The 23,652-nt window shown below is 41.2% G+C and overlaps 1 protein-coding gene across 1 annotated transcript in view; it reads left to right on the plus strand.

Annotated features, from left to right (window-relative positions):
- The first annotated feature begins 651 nt into the window (after positions 1-651).
- Positions 652-23,652, plus strand: part of LOC109928784 (carboxypeptidase M-like) — a 33,331-nt gene continuing 10,330 nt past the window's right edge. The window contains exons 1-5 of the mRNA XM_048613384.1: positions 652-859; positions 3,787-3,884; positions 10,418-10,590; positions 16,428-16,612; positions 23,467-23,622. Coding sequence (XP_048469341.1) covers positions 673-859; positions 3,787-3,884; positions 10,418-10,590; positions 16,428-16,612; positions 23,467-23,622 — 799 coding nt within the window. The 5' untranslated portion in view covers positions 652-672. The remainder of the gene's footprint in view (positions 860-3,786; positions 3,885-10,417; positions 10,591-16,427; positions 16,613-23,466; positions 23,623-23,652) is intronic.

Here is a 23,652-nt window from a genome sequence, read left to right on the forward strand (position 1 = left end):
CTACACGGTTTCTACAATTATGAGGGCAGAAATGAGCTTTTGTTCATGTTCGGCTTACTAGATAAGAAGTTCCACTAATGCTTTATTTGTTTTCTTTTCCCTTGCAAATTATGCTTTAAATGAGGTGGCCAGAGACAAACCTTTTGTGTAGAATTGTCCTTCAGTGACATTGGGTTCCACTTTAGTGACATCATGAATGTAGACAATGGACTGGTGTAATCACAGCTTTAGAATCTCACAATGCTGTCCATGCCTAAGCTGTGAAACCTGAGTCTTTGCTGAGAGGTAGAGAATTATATTTTAAATATATAAATATCTAAATATTTGGAAAGTTTAATTAACCAAATACTTTACAAGATCCTTGTAGCCAGTCTCCGACCAACATTTTCAAAACATTAAACATGTTTTGAAAGAAAAACATGTTTACAAAGAAGAACAATGTGACATCAGATGCGAGTACAACTGTTTATTTCCATTGATGCTGATGAGGATAATGTGACAATTCTGAGACATATGATGCTCATTTAAAATAACGACAGCAGGAATCCGACAACTATCAAAAAAGATATTTTATTAAAAAAACTGCAAAAGAAGCATGAAGTGGTAAAATAATTTGAAATGGAAACTTTTCTTTGTATTTTACAGGCTGGCTTTCCTTCCAGCCTTGCATTTATGACAGTCAGACCAGGAGCATACTGGATGTACACAGTGTGTTTTCTTTTATTTGTGCTCCATCAATGCACTTATACTTTGGACTTTAAGTACCATCACACAACTTCTCTGGAGGCTTATCTTCGAGATTTGCAAACAAATTATTCATCTATTACCCATGTTTACAGCATTGGACAATCAGTGGAAGGTGGAGTATTTTCAAATATAGCAAGATATATAAATGTTCCTTGTTAAATGCATCTAATGTCATACCATGTGACTTGGTTTAGAACATCCAATTCTAGAGTCTAATGGGATAGAATTCTATTGGATGGGTTTGCACCTAAAACCTTGATTTGCCATACTGATAAATGGAAAATGGGTTTTTGATACTTTATTTATAGCAGCTGCAGTGAATGTTGCGATAAATAGCTTCAAATTTTTACCATATTCATATTGTACTACATTTATACTGAGGAACAGATTGGGAGACAGATTGTGGAAAGGAAGTAATAGGTTTGTTGTCATGGGTGATTTCAACTTCCCTAATATGGACTGGAACCTCTGAAGTGCAAATAGTTTGGATGGAGCAGATTTTGTTAGGCGCGTCCGGGAAGGATTTCTGACTCAATATGTAGATAGGCTGACTAGAGGGGAGGCCATATTGGATTTGGTGCTTGGCAACGACCCAGGCCACGTGTCAGATCTCTCGGTGGGAGAGCATTTCGGTGATAGTGATCACAACTCCCTGACCTTTACTATAGTCATGGAGAGGGATAGCAGCAGATGGTATGGGAAAGTATTTAATTGGGGGAGGGGGAATTACAATGCTATTAGACAAGAACTGCGGAGCATAAATTGGGATCAGATGTCTTCAGGGAAATGCACGACAGAAATGTGGAGGTTGTTTAGGGAGCAGTTGCTACACGTACTGGATAGGTTTGTCCCACTGAGGCAAGGAAAGGATGGTAAGGTGAAGGAACCTTGGATGACAAGACATGTGGAACACCTAGTCAAGAGGAAGAAGGAAGCTTACTTAAGGTTGAGGAAGCAAGGATCGGACAGGGCTCCAGAGGTCTACAAGGTAGCCAGGAAGGAACTGAAGAATGGAATTAGGACAGCTAGAAGGGGGTATGAGAAAACCTTGATGGGTAGGATCAAAGAAAACCCCAAAGCGTTCTATGCTTATGTGAGGAACAAGAGGATGGCCAGAGTGAGGGTAGGGCAATCAGGGATAGTGGAGGGAACTTGTGCGTGGAGTCAGAGGAGGTAGGGGAAGTCCTTAATGAATGCTTTGCTCCAGTATTCACCAGTGAAAGGGACCTTGACATTTGTGAGGAAAGCGTGGAACAGGCAGATATGCTCGAAGAGGTTGATGTTAGGAAGGAGGATGTGCTAGAAATTGTGAAAAACATGAGGATAGATAAGTTCCCTGGACCAGACAGGATATACCAATGTTTCTACAGGAAGCAAGGGATGAGATTGCTGCCCCTTTGGCAATGATCTTTGCATCCTCGCTGTCCACTGGAGTAGTACCAGATGATTAGAGGGTGGCAAATGTCACCCTCTTGTTCAAGAAAGGGAATAGGGATAATCCTGGGAATTACAGACCAGTCAGACATACTTCTGTGGTGGGCAAATTATTGGAGAGGTTTCTGAGAGACAGTAATTATGATTATTTGGTAAAGCACAGTTTGATTAGAAATAGTCAGCATGGCTTTGTGAGGGGCAGGTCATGCCTCACAAGCCTTATTGAATTCTTTAAGGATGTGGCAAAGCACATTGATCAAGGCAGAGCAGTGAATGTGGTGTATATGGATTTTAGCAAGGTATTTGATAAGGTTCCACATGGTAGGCTCATTCAGAAAGTAAGGAGGCATGGGATTCAGGGAAATTTGACTGTCTGGATACAAAGCTGGCTGCCCAATAGGAGACAGAGGGTGGTAGTAGATGGAAAGTATTCAGCCTGGAGCTCAGTGACCAGTGGTGTTCCGCAGGGATCTGTTCTGGGACTTCTGCTCTTTGTGATCTTTATAAATGACTTGGATGAGGAAGTGGAAGGGTGGGTTAGTAAGGTTGGTGGAGTTGTGGACAGCGTGGAGGAATGTTGTAGGTTGCAATGGGACATTGACAGGATGCAGAGCTGGGCAAAGAAGTGGCAGATAGAATTCAACCCAGAAAAGTGTGAAGTGATTCATTTTGGAAGGTTGAATTTGAATGTAGAATACAGGGTTAATGGCAGGATTCTCGGCAGTGTGGAGGAACAGAGGCATCTTGGGGTCCATGTCTATAGATCCCTCAAAGTTGCTACCCAAGTTGATAGGGTTGTAAAGAAGGCATATGGTGTGTTGGCTTTCATTGGCAGGGGAATTGGGTTTAAGAGCTGCGAGGTTATGCTGCAGCTCTATAAACCTCTGGTTAGACCACACTTGGAATATTGTGTTCAGTTCTGGTCACCTCATTATAGGAAAGATGTGGAAGTTTTAGAGAGGATGCGGAGGAGATTTACCAGGATGCTGCTTGGACTGGAGGGCAGATCTTATGAGGAAAGGTTGAGGAAGCTAGGGCTTGTCTCATTGGTGCGAAGAAGGATAAGAGGTGACTTGATAGAGGTGTACAACTTGATGAGAGGCATAGATAGAGTGGATAGCCAGAGACTTTTTCCCAGGGCGGAAATGACTATTATAAGGGGGCATAATTTTAAGGTGATCGGAGGAAGGTATAGGGGAGATGTCAGAGGTAGGTTTACACAGACAGTGGTGGGCGTATGGAATGCGCTGCCAGCAGTGGACTGGAGTCAGATACTTTAGAGACTTTTAAGCGACTCTTGGATAGGCACATGGAGGATAGTAAAATGTAGGGTAGTTTGATCTTAGTAGGATAATAGGTCGGCACAACATCGTGGGCTGAAGGGCCTGTACTGTGCTGTACTGTTCTACATTGTATGTTGTATGTACTAACTAAGTAGGCTATACTTAACTCAAAGGGTAAAATGTAACTTTGAATTCAAATTATAGTTATAAACCATTCAAGCATTACATTTACAGTTTACAATGTCATTCAAAATTCTCTGATGGGATCACTACAATATAATCACTCCACTGTTATTTGTCTGTATAACCTGCTATACATCAGGACGGAAACTTTGGGCTGTTGCAATTGGAAAATACCCAAGAGAACATCGCATTGGCATTCCTGAGGTTAAATACATTGGAAATATCCACGGAAATGAGGTAAACTATAACTTGTAGTGAATGTGAGAGCGTGTTCATTAATGGTTGATGCTATGAGGCCAGACTAAGAGTAGACTGTGCTTGGGATTGGCAGTAATATCCTTGCCTAAAAATAATAAGCACAAATACATGAATTCATGCTTGCTGTTTATTTCTTTAAATAAAAGTAAAGTCCATCTGTTTAGCAACAACTCTAACTAAACAATAAAACCATGCTGATTTTTTAATCTGATAGGTCTCCTTGAGGTCAATTTTCACAGCCTTACCTGCTGTTAATTGAGGCAATTGCCTCAAAACTGGCTTGCTATCATTATAACTCTGTTAACACTGATGATACAACTGGCTGAAAATTGAAAGGGCCCAGCTACTGTCGGGTATCCAAAGCCTGTTCCCTAAGATATCTTCCTTTTAATGTGGAAGTGAAGATCCCATGACTTAATAGACTACTCATTATTATTTTACACCAAAACTGAGTCTCTGAGTAGTTCTGCATGCAATGGTATTGAAAAGTTCTAGTCAATTGTAAATGTTGAATTGTTTTTATGGAGAGGCAGAACCCACAAAAATAAATAGGGCATCTATCTTGCTAGGACCCCTAATATCCAAGATCATGATAGCTCCTGCCAGTCCCCAGTCCCACAACTTACATGTGCTACCAACTGCCCAGGCTCAATTTTAAAGCTTCAATCCATCAACTACATCAAGATGTAAGTTTGGGCCTTGAAGCTCAAATGACAAATTACATTGATGCTGAAACCTCAAAACGAGCAGGGATCTTCCAATTGCTGTTAGAACGGGCACTCTGCCAGGCCATTAACCATGAGTTTAAATTGGTTTCCTTTTTGATTAAAACAAAATTTTATTTTCTCCATTACCTTCTTACTCATTTTGATATGTTGAAATGCCTCACACTATCCACACACAACTTATGTGGTAGGTGTCATTATATTGACTTATAATACTGATCATGCTATAAGTATTGTATTGACATGACATCGAGTATTCAGTATTCCTGATTTACAGCATCCACAGTTCTTCCAATTTTTATAGAGTATTCAGTTACTGTCAAGACTAATTGAATGAGACCCTGACTCCCAGAACACACACTTTTAGTATTGACTATCCTTATTTTCTTTGCATCACCTTGATTCACATCTTTATCCTTTTTATTCACTCATGGGATGGGGGTGTCACTGGCTAGGCCAGCATTTGTTGCCCATTCCTAATTGCCCCAAGGGCAGTTAAGAGTCAACCACTTGACTATGGGTCTGGAGTCCCACTTAGGCCAGAAGGATAGCAGTTTCCTTCCCTGAAGGACTTTAGTGAAGCAGATGGGTTTTCCTCAACAATCAGCATTGGATTCATGGTCATCATTAAACTCTCAATTCCAGATATTTACTGAATTCAAATCCCACCATCTGCTGTGGCAAGATTTGAACCTGGGTCCCCACAACATTACCTGGTTCTTTGGATTAACAACCCAGCAATAATACCACTAAGCCATTGCCTCCCCTTGACTTCTGTTCTGATGAAGAGTCTCCAACCTGAAACGTTAACCCTGCTTGCTTCCCACAGATGCTGCCAGAGCTGCTGCATTTCACCAGCAATTTCTGTTTTGGCTTGTTCTTGATTTCTTGGGCAATATTATGAGGATAGGTTGCATAAGCTTGACTTGCAGGGGAAGTGATGGCCTAGTGATGTCATCACTAGCCTACTAATACAGTAACCCACATAATATTCTGGTTCAAGTCCTGCCATAGTAGATGGAGAAGTTTGAATTCGGTGAAATATCTCGAATTGAGTGTCTAATGATGACTATGAATCTATTGTTGGGGGAAAGCCCACCTGGTTCACTAAGGTTCTTTAGAGAAGGAAATCTATCATCCATACCTTGTCTGGTTTACATATGATACCAAACCCACAGCAATGTGGTTGACTCCTAAGTGCCCTTGGACAATAAATGCTGACCTAGCCAGTGATGCCCATCTCCTGTGAACAAATAAAGGAGGAAAAATTTACAGTCCCCTGAAATTATAGGCCAATGAACCTTACATCCATGGCAGGGAGATTATTGAAGAAGATTCTTAGCAATAAGATTTACTTGCATTTGGAAAAGAATTTTTAGGCATAGTCCACATAGCATTGTGCAGAGGAGGTCTTGTCTCACAAATCTGATTAAGAATTTTGAGAAAGTGATAAAAATGATTGATGAGGGTAATGTGGAGGTGCTGGTGTTGGACTGAGGTGGACAAGGTCGAGAATCACATGACATTAGGTTATAGCCCAACAGGTTTATTTGAAGACACAAGCTTTTGGAGCCTCACTCCTTCTGCAGGTGTCAGTGAGAGAGGTGGCATCAGACACAGAATTTATAAGCAAAAGATCAAAGGGTCATAGAAGTGATGTGGTGTTGAACAAACCTAAGATGGCTGTTAAATCTTTAATCAGTTAGAAAGGATTAATATGCAAATTCCCAAATTTCTTTCAAGTCAACAGCGATCTTGGGTTCATGTCACACTACAGGTGACTCCACCACTCTGTACACTCTGTCTCTCTCTCTCTCTCTCTTTCACACACACACACACACACACACACACATGCTCACTCACAAAAACATACTCACACAGACCCTCCCTCATACACATATTCTTACGCACACACATTCACACTCACACACTGTCTCTCAAGCACGCGTACAAACACACACACACACATACACACTCACTCTCTCCCTCTCAAACACACACACATACACACACACACACACACACACACACATGCAAGTGTGCAGACACACATATAAATCTATGTGGTGAATTTGCATTTGCAGATTTGTAATTGCAGATGCATTTTATTTTGTTCAAAAAGCACACAATTTGTAGACAGTCAATGTGGCATTTTATAAATTCCTACTTTGGAAGTAAAACCAGTCTGACTCCAAGTTGATACACAACCAGATTCTAAACAAGGCCTGACACCTAAAATGCATTGTCTGACCTGGGATGTCACCTCTGGTATACTGAGGGAACTGATAAAACCTTTAGTTATCTCGGGGCAGTGACTTGAAAGACATTTGGGAATTTGCATATTAATCCTTTCTGACTGATTAAAGATTTAACAGCCATCTTCGGTTTGTTCAACACCACATCAGTTCTATGACCCTTTGCTCTTTTGTATATAAATTCTGTGTCTGATGCTACCTCTCTCACTGACACCTGCAGAAAGAGTGAGACTCCAAAAACTTATGTCTTCTAATAAACCTGTGGGACTTTAACCTTGGTGTCATGTGATTTTTGACCTTGATGAGAGTGAGGCAATGGATGTTGTTTACATGGAATTTACTAAGTCTTTTGACAAGTTCACTCATGGTGGTGTAGACCAGAAGATTAAGTCACATAGGATCCACAGTGAGTTGGTAAGTTGGAGACAAAATTGGCTTGGCTTTAGAGGACAGAGGGTAGCTGTGGAGGGTGTTTTTTTGACTGGAAGTTCCACAAAGATCAGTGCTAGGACCTCTTTTTTTTGTAATTTTCTATAAATGATTTGGATGAAAATGTTGGTGGTCTGATTAGTAAGATTGCAGATGTCATGAAAGTTGATGGAGTTGAGAATAGTGAGGAAAGTTGTCAAAGGGTACAACAGGATATAGATCAGTTGGAAACTTAGGCAGACTAATGACGTACGGAGTTTAATCCCGACAAGTTTGGGCGGTCAAATGCAAAAGGAAAGTATACAGAAAATGGTAGGACCCTGAGAAGTCTTGATAAACAGAGGGATCTAGGGGCACAAGTCCGTAGCTCCCTGAAAGTGGCAACACAAGTGGATAAAGTGGTAAAGAAGGCTTTGGCATGCTTGCCATCATTAGTCAGGGTACTGTGCATAAAAGTTGGTGTCAGGTTGCAGCTGTATAAGATTGTAGTTAGGCCACATTTGGAGTATTGTGTGCAGTTCTGTTTGCCACACTGCATAGGAAGAATGTGGAAGCTTTGGAGAGGGTACTAAAGAGGTTTACCAGGGTGTTGCCTGGATTGGAGTGTATTAGCTACAAGGAGAGGATGGACAAACTTGGATTGTTTTCATAGAGCATCAGAGGCTGAGGAGTGACCTGATATAAGTATATAACATTATGTGGGGCATGGATAGGGTGGATAGTCGGAGTCTTTTCCCAGGGTGGAAATGTCAAATACTAGGTTTAAGGTGAGAGGGGGAAAGTTTAAGGAGATGTGTGAGGCAAGTTTTTTTTACACAGAGGGTAGTGGGTACCTGGAACACACTGCCAGGGGAGATAGTAGAAACTGATATGATAGCAATGTTTAAGAGGCATTTAGACAGACACATGAACTGGCAGAGAATAGAAGGATACAGACCATGCGCAGGCGGATGGGATTATTTTAGAATAGGATCCACATTGGCACAGACATGATGGGTCAACTGATCTGTTCCTGTGCTGTTCTATGTTGTTCTATGTTCTATTGAGGGGCAATTTAATTGAAGCATTTAAAATAATGATTAGATTGTAGATGCAGAGGAGCTATTTAATTTTATGAAGATCATAGAATAAGGAGGCACAATGAGATCATACCCACTCTGTCCCTCAGCTCTATTACCCGTCTTTGCCCATTATTCTTACTGCCGGTATCTGAACTGATCTAAAATCCACAGCCTTTCATTGGAAAAGTGTGGAGAGAGTGAATGCAATCCTTAAATTGAATAGGTCCAAAGTTAAGAGTATTCCTCTTTATTCTGGATTTGCCCAACTCTCTTCACCTACTCTATTGCCCCTTTATTATTTTAGATCACCCTCTTACCTTTGAACACAAGAACCAAGTTCATTTAAAAGTGAACCAAGTGGCAGGACAGGTCAAGAGAGCTGTTATTAAAGCATAAAGTATTCTAGATGTAATTAATAGGGGCACAGAATACAAGAACACAGAGGTGATGTTGAACCTTTATAGGACACTTGTTAGACCTCGGCTGGACTATTGTGCACATCATGGAGAGAATGTGAACACTTTGGAAAGAGTGCTGAAGAGATTTACAGAAATGGTTCCGGGGTGCGAAATTTCAATGGTGAGGACAAATCGGAGAAGTTGGGACTGTTTTCTTTGGAGAGGAGAAAGTTGAGAGGAGATTTGATAGACGTTCTGAAAATCATGGCAGCCATGGACAGTGTAGACTAGGAGAAACTGTTCCCACTTGGAAAAGGATTGAGAACCAGAGGTACAGTTTTAAAGTTTTTTGCAAAGTAAGGAAATTGGGAGCTGAGAAAACCTTTTACACAAAGTTAGTAGTTATGGTACGGAATGCAGTGCCTGGAAGTGGTGGTGGAAACAGGTTTAACTTAGGCTTTCAAGAGGGCATTGGATGATGATGTAAATAGAAACAATGTGCAGGGTTACAGGAAAAAGACGAGATTGGCACTAAGTCAAAATGCTCAGAGAACTGGTGCAGACACACTGTACTGAATGGCTTCCTCCGGCATCATAACAATTAGAGAATAAGACATAGGAGCAAAGGAAGGCCATTCAGCCCATCGAGTCTGCTCCAACATTTAATAAGATCATAGTTGATTTGATAATCCTCAACTCCTCTTTCCTGCCTTATCCCAAAATTCTTGATTCCCTTACTGATTAGAAATCTGTCTATTAAAAAGGGGAATGTCAAGAGTGGGATTTGAACCCAAGCCCTCACAAAGGGATCAGAATTCACCAGGCTTCAGCAGAACAAGGAATAGCACTCCTTGAGTCTTGCAACTTAGACCACTCAGCCATCCAAACAAGCCTTAGTTAATGAAAACAGTCTTCATGTAGCCCTTTGACTCTATTCTTCACCTTCCAAACCCACAAGCACCACCACCTAGAAAGACAAGGAACACAGATGCATAAGAACACCACAATCAGCAATTTCCCCTCTGAAGCCACACACTATCCTGACTAGGAAGTATATTGCCATTCCAGTCAAATTCCTGGAACTCCCTCGCTAACAGCACTGCAGGTGCCCTCACAACCCAAGGACTGCTGTGTTTTAAGAAGGCAGCTCATCAACACCTTCTCCGGGGCAATTAGGGATGGGTAGTACATGCTGCCTTAACTGTAACACCAACATCTGCAGAATGAATTTAAAAAACAATCCTGTTTGGTATTTTGGCACAAAAGATCACTTTCATTTTCTGTGCAATGCACAGATTTTGCTTTGTATTTGTTTCTTGATGTTGTGTTATCAGAAATTTCCAAAACCCCACTAATCACTAGACTGCAAATTTTTTTCATAATTGGACCTGTAGCCAAGTTACACCACCTGTTTCCTGTAAAATGTGGCATATTTACTGTGAGAACAACTTGTCGCGAAGATTGAATAAAAAAGTGTTTCAACCTTTTGTTTGCACTGGGACAAACTGAGGAGACTTGGTTCAGTTCAGCAGTTACTTCGCTGAAGGCAATGAAACAATCAATTGAAACTTTGTGCTAAATTTGGAGACTAGAGGGAGGAGGGTTATTGTCTTTTCCAATTGCTTGACACTGTGTATTGTGCAGCCTCTTGGCAGGGAGTTGCTGCTGCATCTAATCGATTATCTGGTCACAAGTTATGGACATGACAAGAACATCACCAGGCTGGTTGGCAGCATGAGAATTCATATCCTGCCCTCCATGAATCCTGATGGGTTTGAAAAATCGATCGTTGGAAAGTGTACCGGGACCCATGGACGGTAAAGCTTTATTTACAGTTCCTGTATGTACATTTCTTCATTTCCCCCTTACCTCCCTTCTCGTGAGTGTAGTGCATAGATTTTCAAACTGGAGATCGCTCCGCCTGGCCTGTAATAGCCAACCTAACCACCTGGTCACCAGCCATTTAAACTCCCCATCCCATTCCACCTCCGACATGTCTGCCCTCGGCTTTCTGCAGTGTCGCAGTGACTCAGAACACAAGTTTGAAGAACAACACGTTACTGTCTGCCTGGGCACCCTACAGCCCAGACGACTCAACGTTGAGTTTTCCAATTTCAAATAACCTTCCCACCTAACCCCGCCTCCCCTTCCAGCCCCACCTCCTCCCTTTCATTCCACCATCTGACCCTCCCTTCCAGCCACCAACCAGATTCATCCCTCCCATTGACCAACCAGATCGTACCTACTACCAATGTCCACCTATCACCACCACTCCACCTCTACCCCTTCCCCCCCACTTTATTTGCAGCTCCCCCTAACCCCACATCCAGTCCTGAAGAAGGGTAAAGGCTGAAATGTTGACTATCAAATAGTCAATGAGTTCAATAGATATCTAGCAATATAGAATCATAGAGTCATGCAGCATGGAAACACACCCTTCTGTCCAACTCATCTGCACTGACCAAGCATCCCAATCTGACCTAGTCTCATTTGCCAGCAACAAAAGCAGAAGTTTCTGGAAGCTCAGCAGGTCTGGCAACGTTAACTCCTGATGTTTTCTTCACAGATGCTGCTAGACCTGCTGAGCTTCCAGTAAGTTCTGTTTTTGTTCCTGATTTACATATCCACAGTTCTTTCGGTTTCTCATTTGCCAGCATTTGGCCCATATCTCTCTAAACCCTTCCTATTTATACATCCATCCAGGTGCCTTTTAAGTGTTGTAATTGTACCCACCTCCACCACTTCCTGGGTCGATGTGTTTTTTCTCTGAAGCTTTGGTTAAGAAACTTAGCCTATACTGACTAAAAAAAATTACTGTAATATTGTTATTCCTTTTTCTCCCCACACTGTATCATCCACCCCTTCTCTCCTGCCCTGCCACAGTCACACTCCGGACCCCATGAAGTCTCATGGCTTCAAGTTAAACATGGGCAAGGAAACCTCCTGCTGATTACCACAAACCATCCTCCCTCAGCTGATGAATCAGTACTCCTCCATGTTGAACAACACTTAGAGGAAGCACTGTGGATGGCAAGGGCACAAAATGTACTCTGGGTGGGGGATTTCAATGTCCACCACCAAGAGTGGCTTGGCAACAGTACTACTGAACGAGCTGGTTGGGTCCTACAGGACATAGTTGCTAGATTGGGTCTGCAGCAAGTGGTGAGGGAACCAACAAGAGGGAAAAATATACTTGACCTCATTCTTACTAATCTGCCAGCTGCAGTTGCATCTGTCCATGACAGTATCAGTAAGAGTGACCATCGCACAGTCCTTGTGGAGACAAAGTCCCGCCTTCACATTGAGAACAACCTCCATCGTGTTGTGTGTCACTATCACCGTGCTAGATGGGACAGACATCGCACAGATCTAGCAACTCAGGACTGGGCATCCATGAGGTGCTGTGGGCCATCAACAGCAGCAAAACTGCACTCCAACACAATCTGTAACCTCATGGCCTGGCATATCCCCCACACAACCATTATCATCAAACCAGGGGATCAACCCTGGTTCAATGAAGAGTGCAGAAGGAGCAGCACCAGGCATGTCTGAAGATGAGGTATCAACCTGGTGAAGCCACCAAACAGGACTATTTGCACGCCAAACAGCAAGTGATAGACAGAGCTAAGCGATCCCACAACCAATGGATCAGAGCGAAGCTCTGCAGTCCTGTCACATCCAGTCGTGAATGGTGGTGGACAATTAAACAACTCACTGGAGGAGGAGGCTCCACAAATATCCCCATCCTCAATGATGGAAGAGCCCAGCACATCAGTGCAAAAGATAAGGCTGAAGCATTTTCAGCAATCTTCAGCCAGAAGTGCCGAGTGGATGATCCATCTCGGCCTCCTCCAGTGGTCCCCAGCATGGTCTTCAGCCAATTCAATTCACTCCATGTGATATCAATAAATGGTTGGAGATGCTGGATACTGCAAAGGCTACTGGACCTGATAACATTCCAGCAATAGTACTGAAGACTTGAGCTCCAGAACTTGCCGCTCCCCTAGCCAAGCTGTTCCATACAGTTACAACACTGGTATCTACCCGACAATGTGGAAAATTTCCCAAGTATGTCCTGTACACAAAAAGCAGGATAAATCCAACCCAGCCAATTACCACCCCATCAGTCTCCTCTCGATCATCAGTAAAGTGATGGAAGGTGTCAGTAACAGTGCTATCAAGCAGCACCTGCTCAGAAATAACCTGCTTAGCGACGCCCAGTTTGGGTTCCGCCACGGCCACTCAACTCCTGATCTCATTACACCCTTGGTTCAAACATAGACAAAAGAACTGAATTCCAGAAGCGACGTGAGAGTGGAAAATTTCCCAAGTATGTCCTGTACACAAAAAGCAGGATAAATCCAACCCAGCCAATTACCGCCCCATCAGTCTCCTCTCGATCATCAGTAAAGTGATGGAAGGTGTCAGTAACAGTGCTATGAAGCAGCACTTAGACAAAAGAACTGAATTCCAGAAGTGACGTGAGAGTGACAGCCCTTGATATCAAGGCTGCATTTGATTGAGTGTGGCATCAAGGAGCCCTGGCAAAACTGGAATCAATGGGTATCAGGGGACAAACGCTCCAGTGGTTGGAGTCATACCTGACACATAGGAAGATGGTTGTGGTTGTGGGAGGTCAGTCATCTCAGCTCCAGGACATCACTGCAGGAGTTCCTCAGGGTAGTGTCCTAGGCCCAACTATCTTCAGCTGCTTCATCAATGACCTTCCCTCCATCATACAGTCAGAAGTGGGGATGTTTGCCGATGATTGAACAATGTTCAGCACCATTCACGACTCCTCAGATACTGAAGCAGTCCATGCTCACATGCAACAAGATCTGGACAATATCCAGGCTTGGGCTGACAAGTGGCAAGTGACACTAATGCCAGGCTATGACCATCACCAATAAGAGACAATCTAACCACCATCCCTTGACATTCAATGGTGCTACCATCACTGAATCCCCCACTATCAACATCCTCGGGGTTACCATTGACCGGAAACTCAACTGGACTCACCACATTAACAGAGTGGCCACAAGAGCAGGCCAGAGGCTGGGAATACTGTGGTGAGTAACTCATCTCCTGACTCCTCAAAGCCTGTCCACCATCTACAAGGCACAAGTCAGGAGTGTGATGGAATACTCCCCGCTTGCCTGGATCGGTGCAGCTCTAACAACACTCAAGAAGCTTGACACTATCTAGGACAAAGCAGCCCGCACTGCATCCACAAGCATCCACTCCCTCCACCACCGACACTCAGTAGCAGCAGTGTGTACTATCTACAAGATGTAGTGCAGAAATTCACCAAAGATCCTCAGACAGCACCTTCCAAACCCACAACCACTTCCACCTAGAAGGACAAGGGCAGCAGATATATGAGAACACCACCACCTCCAAATTCCCCTCCAAGTCACTCACCATCCTGACTTGAAAATATATCACTGTTCCTTCACTGTCACTGGGTCAAAATCCCGGATTTCCCTCTGTAATAGCATTGTGGGTCAACCCACAGCAGGAGGACTGCAGTGGTTCAAGAAGGCAGCTCACCACCACCTTCTCAAGGGCAACTAGGGATGGGCAAGAAATGCTGGCCAGCCAGTGACGCCCACATCCCACAAAATGAATAGAAAAAAACCCAGTTGTTTGAAACCCACTATAAACTGATAAAGTGAATGTGCCCATAACTAAAAAAAAATTGAAAACATCATGTGAAAAAAAATTGGTAAGTTCATTTAGAGCTACAGTCAGACCCTTTTGATTCACGTTCCGCTGCTATGTAAGTTACTTTTCTCCCTCATTTGTGGCACTGTGCTTTATATAATTAATCTGTTCACCTCTGTTCCTTAATACAGGTTGCTGGGGATAAACACTACATTTCAGATTTGGATTATTCTTGATTCTTTATTATGGAAGGTCCACTATTCATCTGGCCAATGTTATACATCATCACTGGATACTTGTTAATAGACTAACAGGCTCTTTGGATTGTACATTTCTTCATTTAGCTCTGCCAAAGTCTTTAACTGCTGCTCTGCTGACTGAATGGTCAGTAAGGTACTGGCAAGTATAGAGGATTGGCTGACTGGCACAAGGAAGAGAGTGGGAATATAAAGACCTTATTCAGGACTAGCGGAGTTCTGCAGGGATCAGTGTTTGGTGTACAACTATTCATGTTATACATTAATGATCTGGACAGAGGAACTGAGGGCATTGTTATTATGTTTGCAGATGACACAGATAGATGGAGCAGCAGGTCATGTTGAGGACATGAGAAGACTACAAAAGGACTTGGTCAGGCTAGGAGAGTGGACAAAGAAACAGCAGATGGAATACAATGTGGGAAAGTGTGAGGTTTTGCACTTTGGTAGGAAGAATAGAGGCATAGACTATTTTTTAAATGGGGAAAGGCTTCTGAAAGTACAAAGTGACTTGGGCGTCCTCGTTCAGAATTCTCTTCAGGTTAACATACAGGTTCAGTTGGCAGTTCGGAAGCCAAGTGCAATGTTAGTGCTCATTTCAAAAGGGCTAGAATACAAGGGCAGAGATGTACAGCTGAGGATGTGTAAGGCTCTGGTCAGACTGCATTTGGAATATTGTGAGCAGTTTTCCATATCTAAGGAAGGATGTGCTGGCATTGGAGGGGTTCCAGAGAAGGCTTACAAGAATGATCCCGAGGAAAAAGGGCTTGCCATATGAGGAGCTGTTGATGACTCTGGGTTTGTACTGGATGGAGTTTAGAAGGATGAGGGAGAAATGTGATTGAAACTAAAAGAACACTGAGAGGCCTGGATAAAGTGGATGTGGAGAAGATGTTTCCATTAATAGGAGAGACTAGGGCCTGAGGGTATAGCCTCAGAGTTTAAGATACTTTAGAACTGAGATGAGGAGAAATTGCTTCAGTTGAAGGGTGGTTAATCTGTGGAACCCATTACTGTAGAACATTACAGAGGCCAAGTCACTGAGTGTATTTAAGATAGAAAAAGATAGGTTCTTGATTTGTAAGGGGATCAAGGGTTACTGGGAGAAAGCAGGAGAATGGGTTTGAGTAACATATCAGCTATGATCAAGTGGCAGTACACACTCGACAGGCTGAATGCCCTCGTTCTGCTCCTATATCTTATAATCTTATTTATGAAAAGAGTGTACCATTTAAAAAGTAATGATGCACTGCTGAATTAAGTGCACAATGTAAAGTGTGAAGCTGTGTTTCATTAAACAATATGTGCTGTACTCTGAGTTGCTAGTGAGTTTCTACACAGTGTAAAACACTAATAAGAGATGAGGTGATCAGTGTTCACAAGATAAAAACTGGATCTACTTAATAGCTAATTGACAGTCTAGGGATATACAGGTAAAAAGTGAATAACTCATACAGAATCACAGAAATGTTATAGCTCAGGAGGCGGCCACTCAGCCCATTATGCCCGCATCATCAACATGATGAATTGATTTTCATTGTGTAAAAAATATACACTTTTCAATACATGCGGATTAACCTGGTTTACCTATAGAAGCAATTAAGTTTCCCTTTAACAAACTTTCTTTCAATGGACTCACCTTAGCGTAAGAATAGATGCATACTTTATAAAATCCTTCTGGTTGCAATGAGGAAACAGTATTACAGCCTCCATATGCTTTTCTATGTTTACAGATATAACAGTAATAAAATGGATTTAAACAGAAATTTTCCTGATCCTTTTGCGCAAAGAACAGCATCTCCTGAGCCAGAAACTGAGGCAGTGATACGGTGGATTCATAGTGAAACGTTTGTGCTGTCTGCTAGTATTCATGGAGGTGCCGTAGTGGCTGCTTATCCATATGATAATAACAATCTAGGTGAGTTTTTCCTGTTACGACTCTAAATAGTTTGAATTGGATTAAAGTTAGTTTCTATCCCCTGATGCATACTTTACAGCTTGAACATGTTTTGCTTTTCATTTAAGGCTTTGACTAGTGGCGATTTAATCTGAATAGATTTAGAATTAGGAATTAGGATAGCCTGATTTGTCACATGCACTGGAATGGGTGCAGTGAAAAGTTTGTAATGTTGCCTCTTGACGCCATCTTAAGTACAGGATACCTAGGTACAGACACTTTAAGTGTTGTCACAGAATTCAAAAATAGACTAGCACTGGAATGCAGAGTTTAAAAAGTCTACAATGATAATAAAAGGTATCTTTAAAGCGGTCAAGTTATAGTCCTTTCCCACTGAGTCCGTGCCCACTGGGCTTCAGTACACGAAGCGTCGCTGCCTCTACACACTGGTCTTTGTCTGGGGCTTGCCTCTAGTACTCATCCTCACGGCCGGCTCCCAGCTTGCTCTGCTCCCACGCTGGGCTACGGCCTGTGACTCGGCTCCCAGCTCGCTCTGCTCCTGCTCCAGGCTCCGGGCCGTGAGTCGGCTCCCAGCTCGCTCCGCACTCCGGGCCGTGAGTCAGCTCCCAGATCGCTATGCTCCCGCTCCAGGCTCTGGGCCGTGACTCAGCTCCCAGCTCGCTCTGCTCCCGCTCCGCACTCCGGCCCGTGACTCAGCTCCCAGCTCGCTCTGCTCCCACTCCTCACAGAAAAACTGCAGCAAAGAGGGAAAAAAGGAAGAAAATGGAAAAGGGACTGGCGAGCAGAGGAGATCCGGCTGGAGTGTCTTACTCTGCCACCATCTTGTACCTTGTGGAAATCAGGCTTGTGGACAATATTGAGTTTGATAGCTGTGTTGAACATGCCTGATCTCAATGAACATTAGCAATCTTGGGCATTGGCCACTTGTTACTTTTCTAAATTTTGACATGGCTGCAAACTATATTCTGCTTTTTAAAAAATGACGAAAAGTACCCATAATGCTCGGTTTGAATTGGCGGGATGCAATACGAGGTTTTATTATCTTGACAGAACTTGTCTTTTCAAAATACTGGTACAAACAAATTTAGATGTTTTACTACTGCTTTGGACAAAGAGTGTATCCCCTAGACCGTGTAGTTGCCATCAGCAGTTCAGTTTGGGACATTGTCAAAGAATAAAACAAAAGATTTCTCATCAATAAACAAGTGTCATGACTTATTTTGTTTGAAGAGCTCCATGTCATTCCAATCACAAATGTGAATGCCACAATGATGCATTTTGATTTGATTTCCATCATTACAACTATTGAGCAAAAGTCAAGTACTTAATGATGAAAATGCCAAAGAAGAGAAGAACTTAAGAAAAAGAGGTTCTGAAGAAGAGTTATTCAACTCAAGGTGTTAACTTGTTTTCACCATGGATGCTGCCAAACCTGCTGATTTTCTCCAGCACTTGCTGTTTTTGAGAACTAAAAATAGCTTAGCATGGATGTCTAAAATCCTATTTAATGAGAAAAACTGCATTGTCTAGGTGTTCTAAAAGAATAAAGAACCTGTATTTATGTGCCACTTTTCACATTCCAAAATGCTTCGCTGCAGATGAAGTCATTGTTTTAATGCAGGCAAATACAGCAGTCAATTTATGCACAAGGTTCAACAAAGAACAATAAGGTAAGTGGCCAGTTAATCTCTTTTGATGCTGTCAGGTAAGGATTAATATTGGCCAATTTTAGTAAACTATCCTCCTTCAAATTGTATTGTTAAGATTCTTTACATCCACCTGGCAGGACAGACAGGGTTCCATCAGCATCCCATCTGAAAGACAGCAGACCCAATATTAACTCTGTGCAAGTTTATGGGTTTTGAATGGATTAAACCTGTGTTGGCATCTCAAACAATGTTGTACTTCCTTAGTATTGCAATGCAGTATCAGTCTAAATCCTTAACCGATGTCTAAATTGGGGCTTGAACTCCTTTTCTGACTCAGAGGTACAAGTGTTACCACTGAGCCAAAGTTGTTCATCTGTAGCTGCTGTAAAAGCATTATCTCAGTTAAAAAAAACCTTGTTTAATGTAAACAGCCACAAGGTAAATACTGGCAAAATTATTTAAATCCATGTATTTATCTTAAGACATTTTTAGGCTACAGATTGAAGTAGAGTACAATATTGCAGTTTACAACAAAAATTTTGCTTGTCTTGATTCCTGGCTAATCTTGATGCTTATTCACAAAGCATCCTATTTCACATACAATTTAATCTGAAAAGGTGCAAAGGTCTCTCATTCAACTAGCCCATATGTCAAAGCATTCCTGATCAATGGTAGCCAAAACACAAGGAAAGGGATTTGAGTAAACCTTTAATCCCTTTAAATGCGATATAGTTTAAGATTCATCTAAAATATTATATTTCAAATATAATATCTGCAAATATCTGCAGCTCCCCAAAGCCCACAAATATGAAAACTATATTTTCTTTATAACCAGCTTAAATGACTCAGTCATAGAATCAAATAGACAGAAGGAGCCATTTGGCCATTTGTGCCAGTGCTTAATCTCCAAAAGAGCTACCATTAGTTCCACTCCTTGCAGAAATGATCATTGTGTTGTTGAAAGACCCTCCAGCTCATTAAAAATCTTGGACTTTAACCAATTACATTGAAAATATTTTACCCTTTGCTGTTGATTTTGACCAAAAATTGTTGCCGTTAACAACAAAATCTTTAGATCAGCAGTAGCCTGTAGACTTTAGTTATGACCTTTTTCTATCAAATACAAGATAGCAAAGACCGATAATGGATGTAGTTTTGAATGCTAAACAAACTGAATTGTTGCTGGAGCAATGTAAATTCTAAATGATGGCTATTATTCTTTAGTGATGAACTTTAGACAAGATAAGACAACCAAAGCCCTAGAAAAATGATCAGATTATATGATTAATGGTGAATGGTGTCATTTTAACATCCGGTGCAGGCAGAGAAAATCAACAACCTGGTGTACACTCTGCCCTGATCCATAATATATTAGTCACTGCCTCCAAGATAGGTTTAAACCCAACATGATACTGTTGGTTGTAGATGAAGCAATAACAGTATTCAACTATTACTACACTATTGCCGCATGCAAGGCCATTTTAAAAGCTTACTTAAAGAGTTGGAATGAAAAATTAAACAACGCTGCATCAAGAATGAATTAACTATTAGCAATTATGAGAACTATGGGATGTGACAAATGTACTCTGTGATCTAATGCATGAGGGAAAAGATCAAAACACTAGCCCACAGCCCAAAATCCTTTGACAAAGCTGAAGACTTTTCAGGTTGGCATGTCAAAAGGAGCCTGTCATTATGTGTGATGTTGAAGCTAGACATATCTTGGTAGAGTGAAGACCATGGACAGTGATAAATCACCATGGAATACACAGCAAAAAAACAACAGAAGAAGCCACAAATAGCAACCTTCTGTACCATGATGGAAAAGCTGATAGTGCTAAGGAATGACTCATGGTTTGAGGACGAATCGATCAGCACCCTGAATGAAAGTCTTGAGCGTGTGTCATTTCTGAAGAGTTTGGGTAAATTTGAATTCTTTTTGCAAAGACATCACACATGAGAACTTAACATAGAAGCTGGGGCCCTTTTCATCTGCGTGACAGAAGACTCCAAAATGTTTGTTTTTGTTGTAGCACATTTTCTGTTGAGTCTGATGTAGCAGGACAGCTGGAAGCTTTTTGTGACTTGGAGCTAGTAGTCTATGACATTCCACTTACAGGTGGCATAGCATGTTGAGAAATATATGCTTATGTTAACGAATTAGCAAGCAACAAGAGAAAACAAACACCAAAACCAGCTGTTGACATAGCAATGGCAGTACACAAGACAGCATCTGATTTCTGAAATGCCAGCCAACAATGAAGACTTAAAAAAATTTAACTAAAGTGAACGAAACTATAAGGTGCCTAGATACAGTGAATTAGAAGGACTTACTCCATATAGAGAAGTTGTTAAACCTTAAGGGGAGGTGGAAGGGTAGTGAAAACGTTACAGTACTGGTATTCCAGAGTCCCAGGTTGATGTTCTAGGGACGTGAGTTTGAATTCCAACATGGCAGATGGTGAAACTTAAGTTCAGTAAAGATCTGGAATTAAAAGCTGATGCAATAGTGACCATGCAACCATTATCAATGTCTTAACTGTCCTCTGAAATCTCCAGGAAATTGTCCTAGAAAGTCATCCAGTTTAGATGCAGTTAGGATGGACAATAAATGCTGGTCCAGTAATAAATTTCCAAATGCTTTTGTTGGTGTTAAATTAGAATAAAAGCATAGAATGACGCAGTGTGGAGGAGACTATTTAGTCTATCGTACTTGTGTCAACCCTTTGGCAGTGTATCTAATTAATCCCACTGCCTGACTATTCTAAACTTCCATGTAAATATTTTCCCTTCAAGTATTTATCCAATTCTCCTGTGAAGGTTGTTATTAAATTTCTTTCCACTGCTCTTAAAGTTGCTCATGTTGCTTCCTTTATAAATAAATAAAACTTTTATTCTTGATTTTAATATTGAATTACAATTGCACACTGGTTTCCTCAGGACGTGATGGAGTTTCTATCCTAAATATGTATCATTAATCATTCTAAGACCATTCTTCAGTAAGTATTTAGAATTATCGCTGGAAGTTAATAGACGTGTTGAAAGTTGGAATTGACAGTAAAGAAGTGAGATTTATCGAGAACCTAGTTTGGGAATAAGTAGTGAGCGTCAGGCTAGAAGAGGGACCATCACATATGTTTCAAGTGAAGAGAGGACTACAACAAGGCTGTTGCTAAAATTATTCAATCTGTACACAGAACAAACATTCAGAGAATTAGATTTTCAGGGGTAAAAATAGTGCCACAAACATATTGTACAACAATGACACGGCATTACTTACAGAATCAGAAGCAACCCTACAAAATATCCTGCATAATATAAAATCCTAAAGTCTAGAATACGGATTGAGCATGACCACAAAACAAAAAACAATAATATCTCAAAGGAATACATTACAAAAAACTAGATTGAACTGGAGGGCAAACCATGGAACAAATAGGTAATTCTCTCTACTTTGGACAAAAGCTAGCAGAAGATGACTAATGTGATGCACATGTCAGAAGAAAGATAGAGGTAGCCAGAAGTAATTTTGCGAAGGTGAAGGATGTGTTAACAAGAAAGCTCATGATTGTAACAAGGAAAAATCTCATTAAGTCTTCCATTCTATCCACTTTACTGTTTGCCTTAGAAACTTGGACGATATATAAAGTTTTATGAAGGAGAATGGAGGTCTTTGAGATATGGATTCAGAATGGCATGCTAAAAATTCCAAAGTGAAGACCAGTAGAAGGAGGGGTCACCCTCGGTGTAGTTGGATGTCACAGGGAGGTTGCAGACAAGCTACACTGTATGTGTGAGGATGGTGCAAGATGGATGACTGGGGCAGACCACGTAAGCAGATCTGTCAGGATTAACTACAAGCAACAACAGCAGTAATGCCCATAAATTGGTTCTCGATCACAACCTGAAAAAAAGAGAATAAAAGTCTGCCAGATTTCCATCTATATGAACAGACATCAATATAGCAAAGGCAGCTCCATCAGGCGATTACAGACCAAACATTTCCAAATGTTTACTTCAGAATGACTAAATATCTAGTTGGGAAGAACATGGGCTCAAGTTCCACTCCAGAGGTCATAGTAGTGCAGAGGGAGTGCTATACCATTAAAAGCATGTTTTGTTTTGAATGAAATACTAATTTTAGGTCCTATATTGTGGAGCCATTTTAGAAGGCAGTGAAGAGTTAACCATGTTGCTATGGCTCTGACGCTCATGCAGAACCGGTCTAGGAGATTTACTTCCATAAAAAAAATCACTGAAATAGATTGTCATAAAACAAATCAATGTTAGGAATCATACTCACCATTAATGAGATTAGCTTTCAATTCCAAATTTATATTCATTGAGTTTAAATTCCATTAGCTACTGTGATGGGATTTCAACCCCAATCCCAAGAGCATCAGCCTGGGTGTCAGGATTAGAAGTTGTATGTCACCATCTTTTCATCTCAGGTGGATGTAAATATCCTTAGGAAATACTTGGGTAGGAGGTGTTCTGTGCTGTTCTGGAAAACATTTATTCCTGAACCCCAACAGAATTAAACAGATTGTGATCATTTAACTCATTATTGTTGGGAGATTGCTATAGTCGAATTGACTGTCACATCAAACTAAATTGTAATAGCAACTGTGTTAACAAGGACTTCATCATCTGTGAAATATATTGAGTGATCATAAGTACACAAATGGCTTTATAAATGTACAAGTACCTTCTTTCCTACTCTGTACAGTAGCATGATGGCAAAAGTGTTAATTCTTGTGAGAGGGCATCACATCTGAATCTGATTTGATCTTCAATTGGTGTTCACACTTTTGTAATTTCCATTAGCTTCACTGAATAGTAATAACGAACTGGAACCCTAGCAGGTTCTCACCAAGTTCTCTTATTGCAGTGGTTATAATTATAATGTCTGATTGATATGAGCTTTCACTGTGAAAACAAGACCTGACATATTCCTCATTGGCTGTTATCACATTGGCTGATGCTTTCATCAGTGAAACCTTGAGTGGGCTTGAGAAATTTATCATTATTTTTGACTGTTCTATGCTATTACTATGTTTTAAGTGAATTTGTGCGTGTGATGCCCTTTGACAAAATAGGAAAAGTTTACATTCTGAAATATTTTTGTATAAAAGTTTCATTTTTGCTGTGATAAAAGTTCTGAACCGAGTAGTATTGAGAATTCACTTTTGTTGTCCTTCACAGGGAGCAACAACTACAGTCGTAGTCCAGATGATGATGTGTTTAAATACTTGGCAAAAATGTATTCTTTTAACCACAAAACCATGTACAAAGGGAATTTATGTAAGATGAAATTCCTGAATGGTGTGACGAATGGAGCTAAATGGTACAGGATATCAGGCAAGCCAGTTAATACAGGGGACTGAATCA

Source organism: Rhincodon typus, chromosome 28, assembly GCF_021869965.1.
Source record: "Rhincodon typus isolate 14 chromosome 28, sRhiTyp1.1, whole genome shotgun sequence".
NCBI lineage: Eukaryota > Metazoa > Chordata > Chondrichthyes > Orectolobiformes > Rhincodontidae > Rhincodon > Rhincodon typus.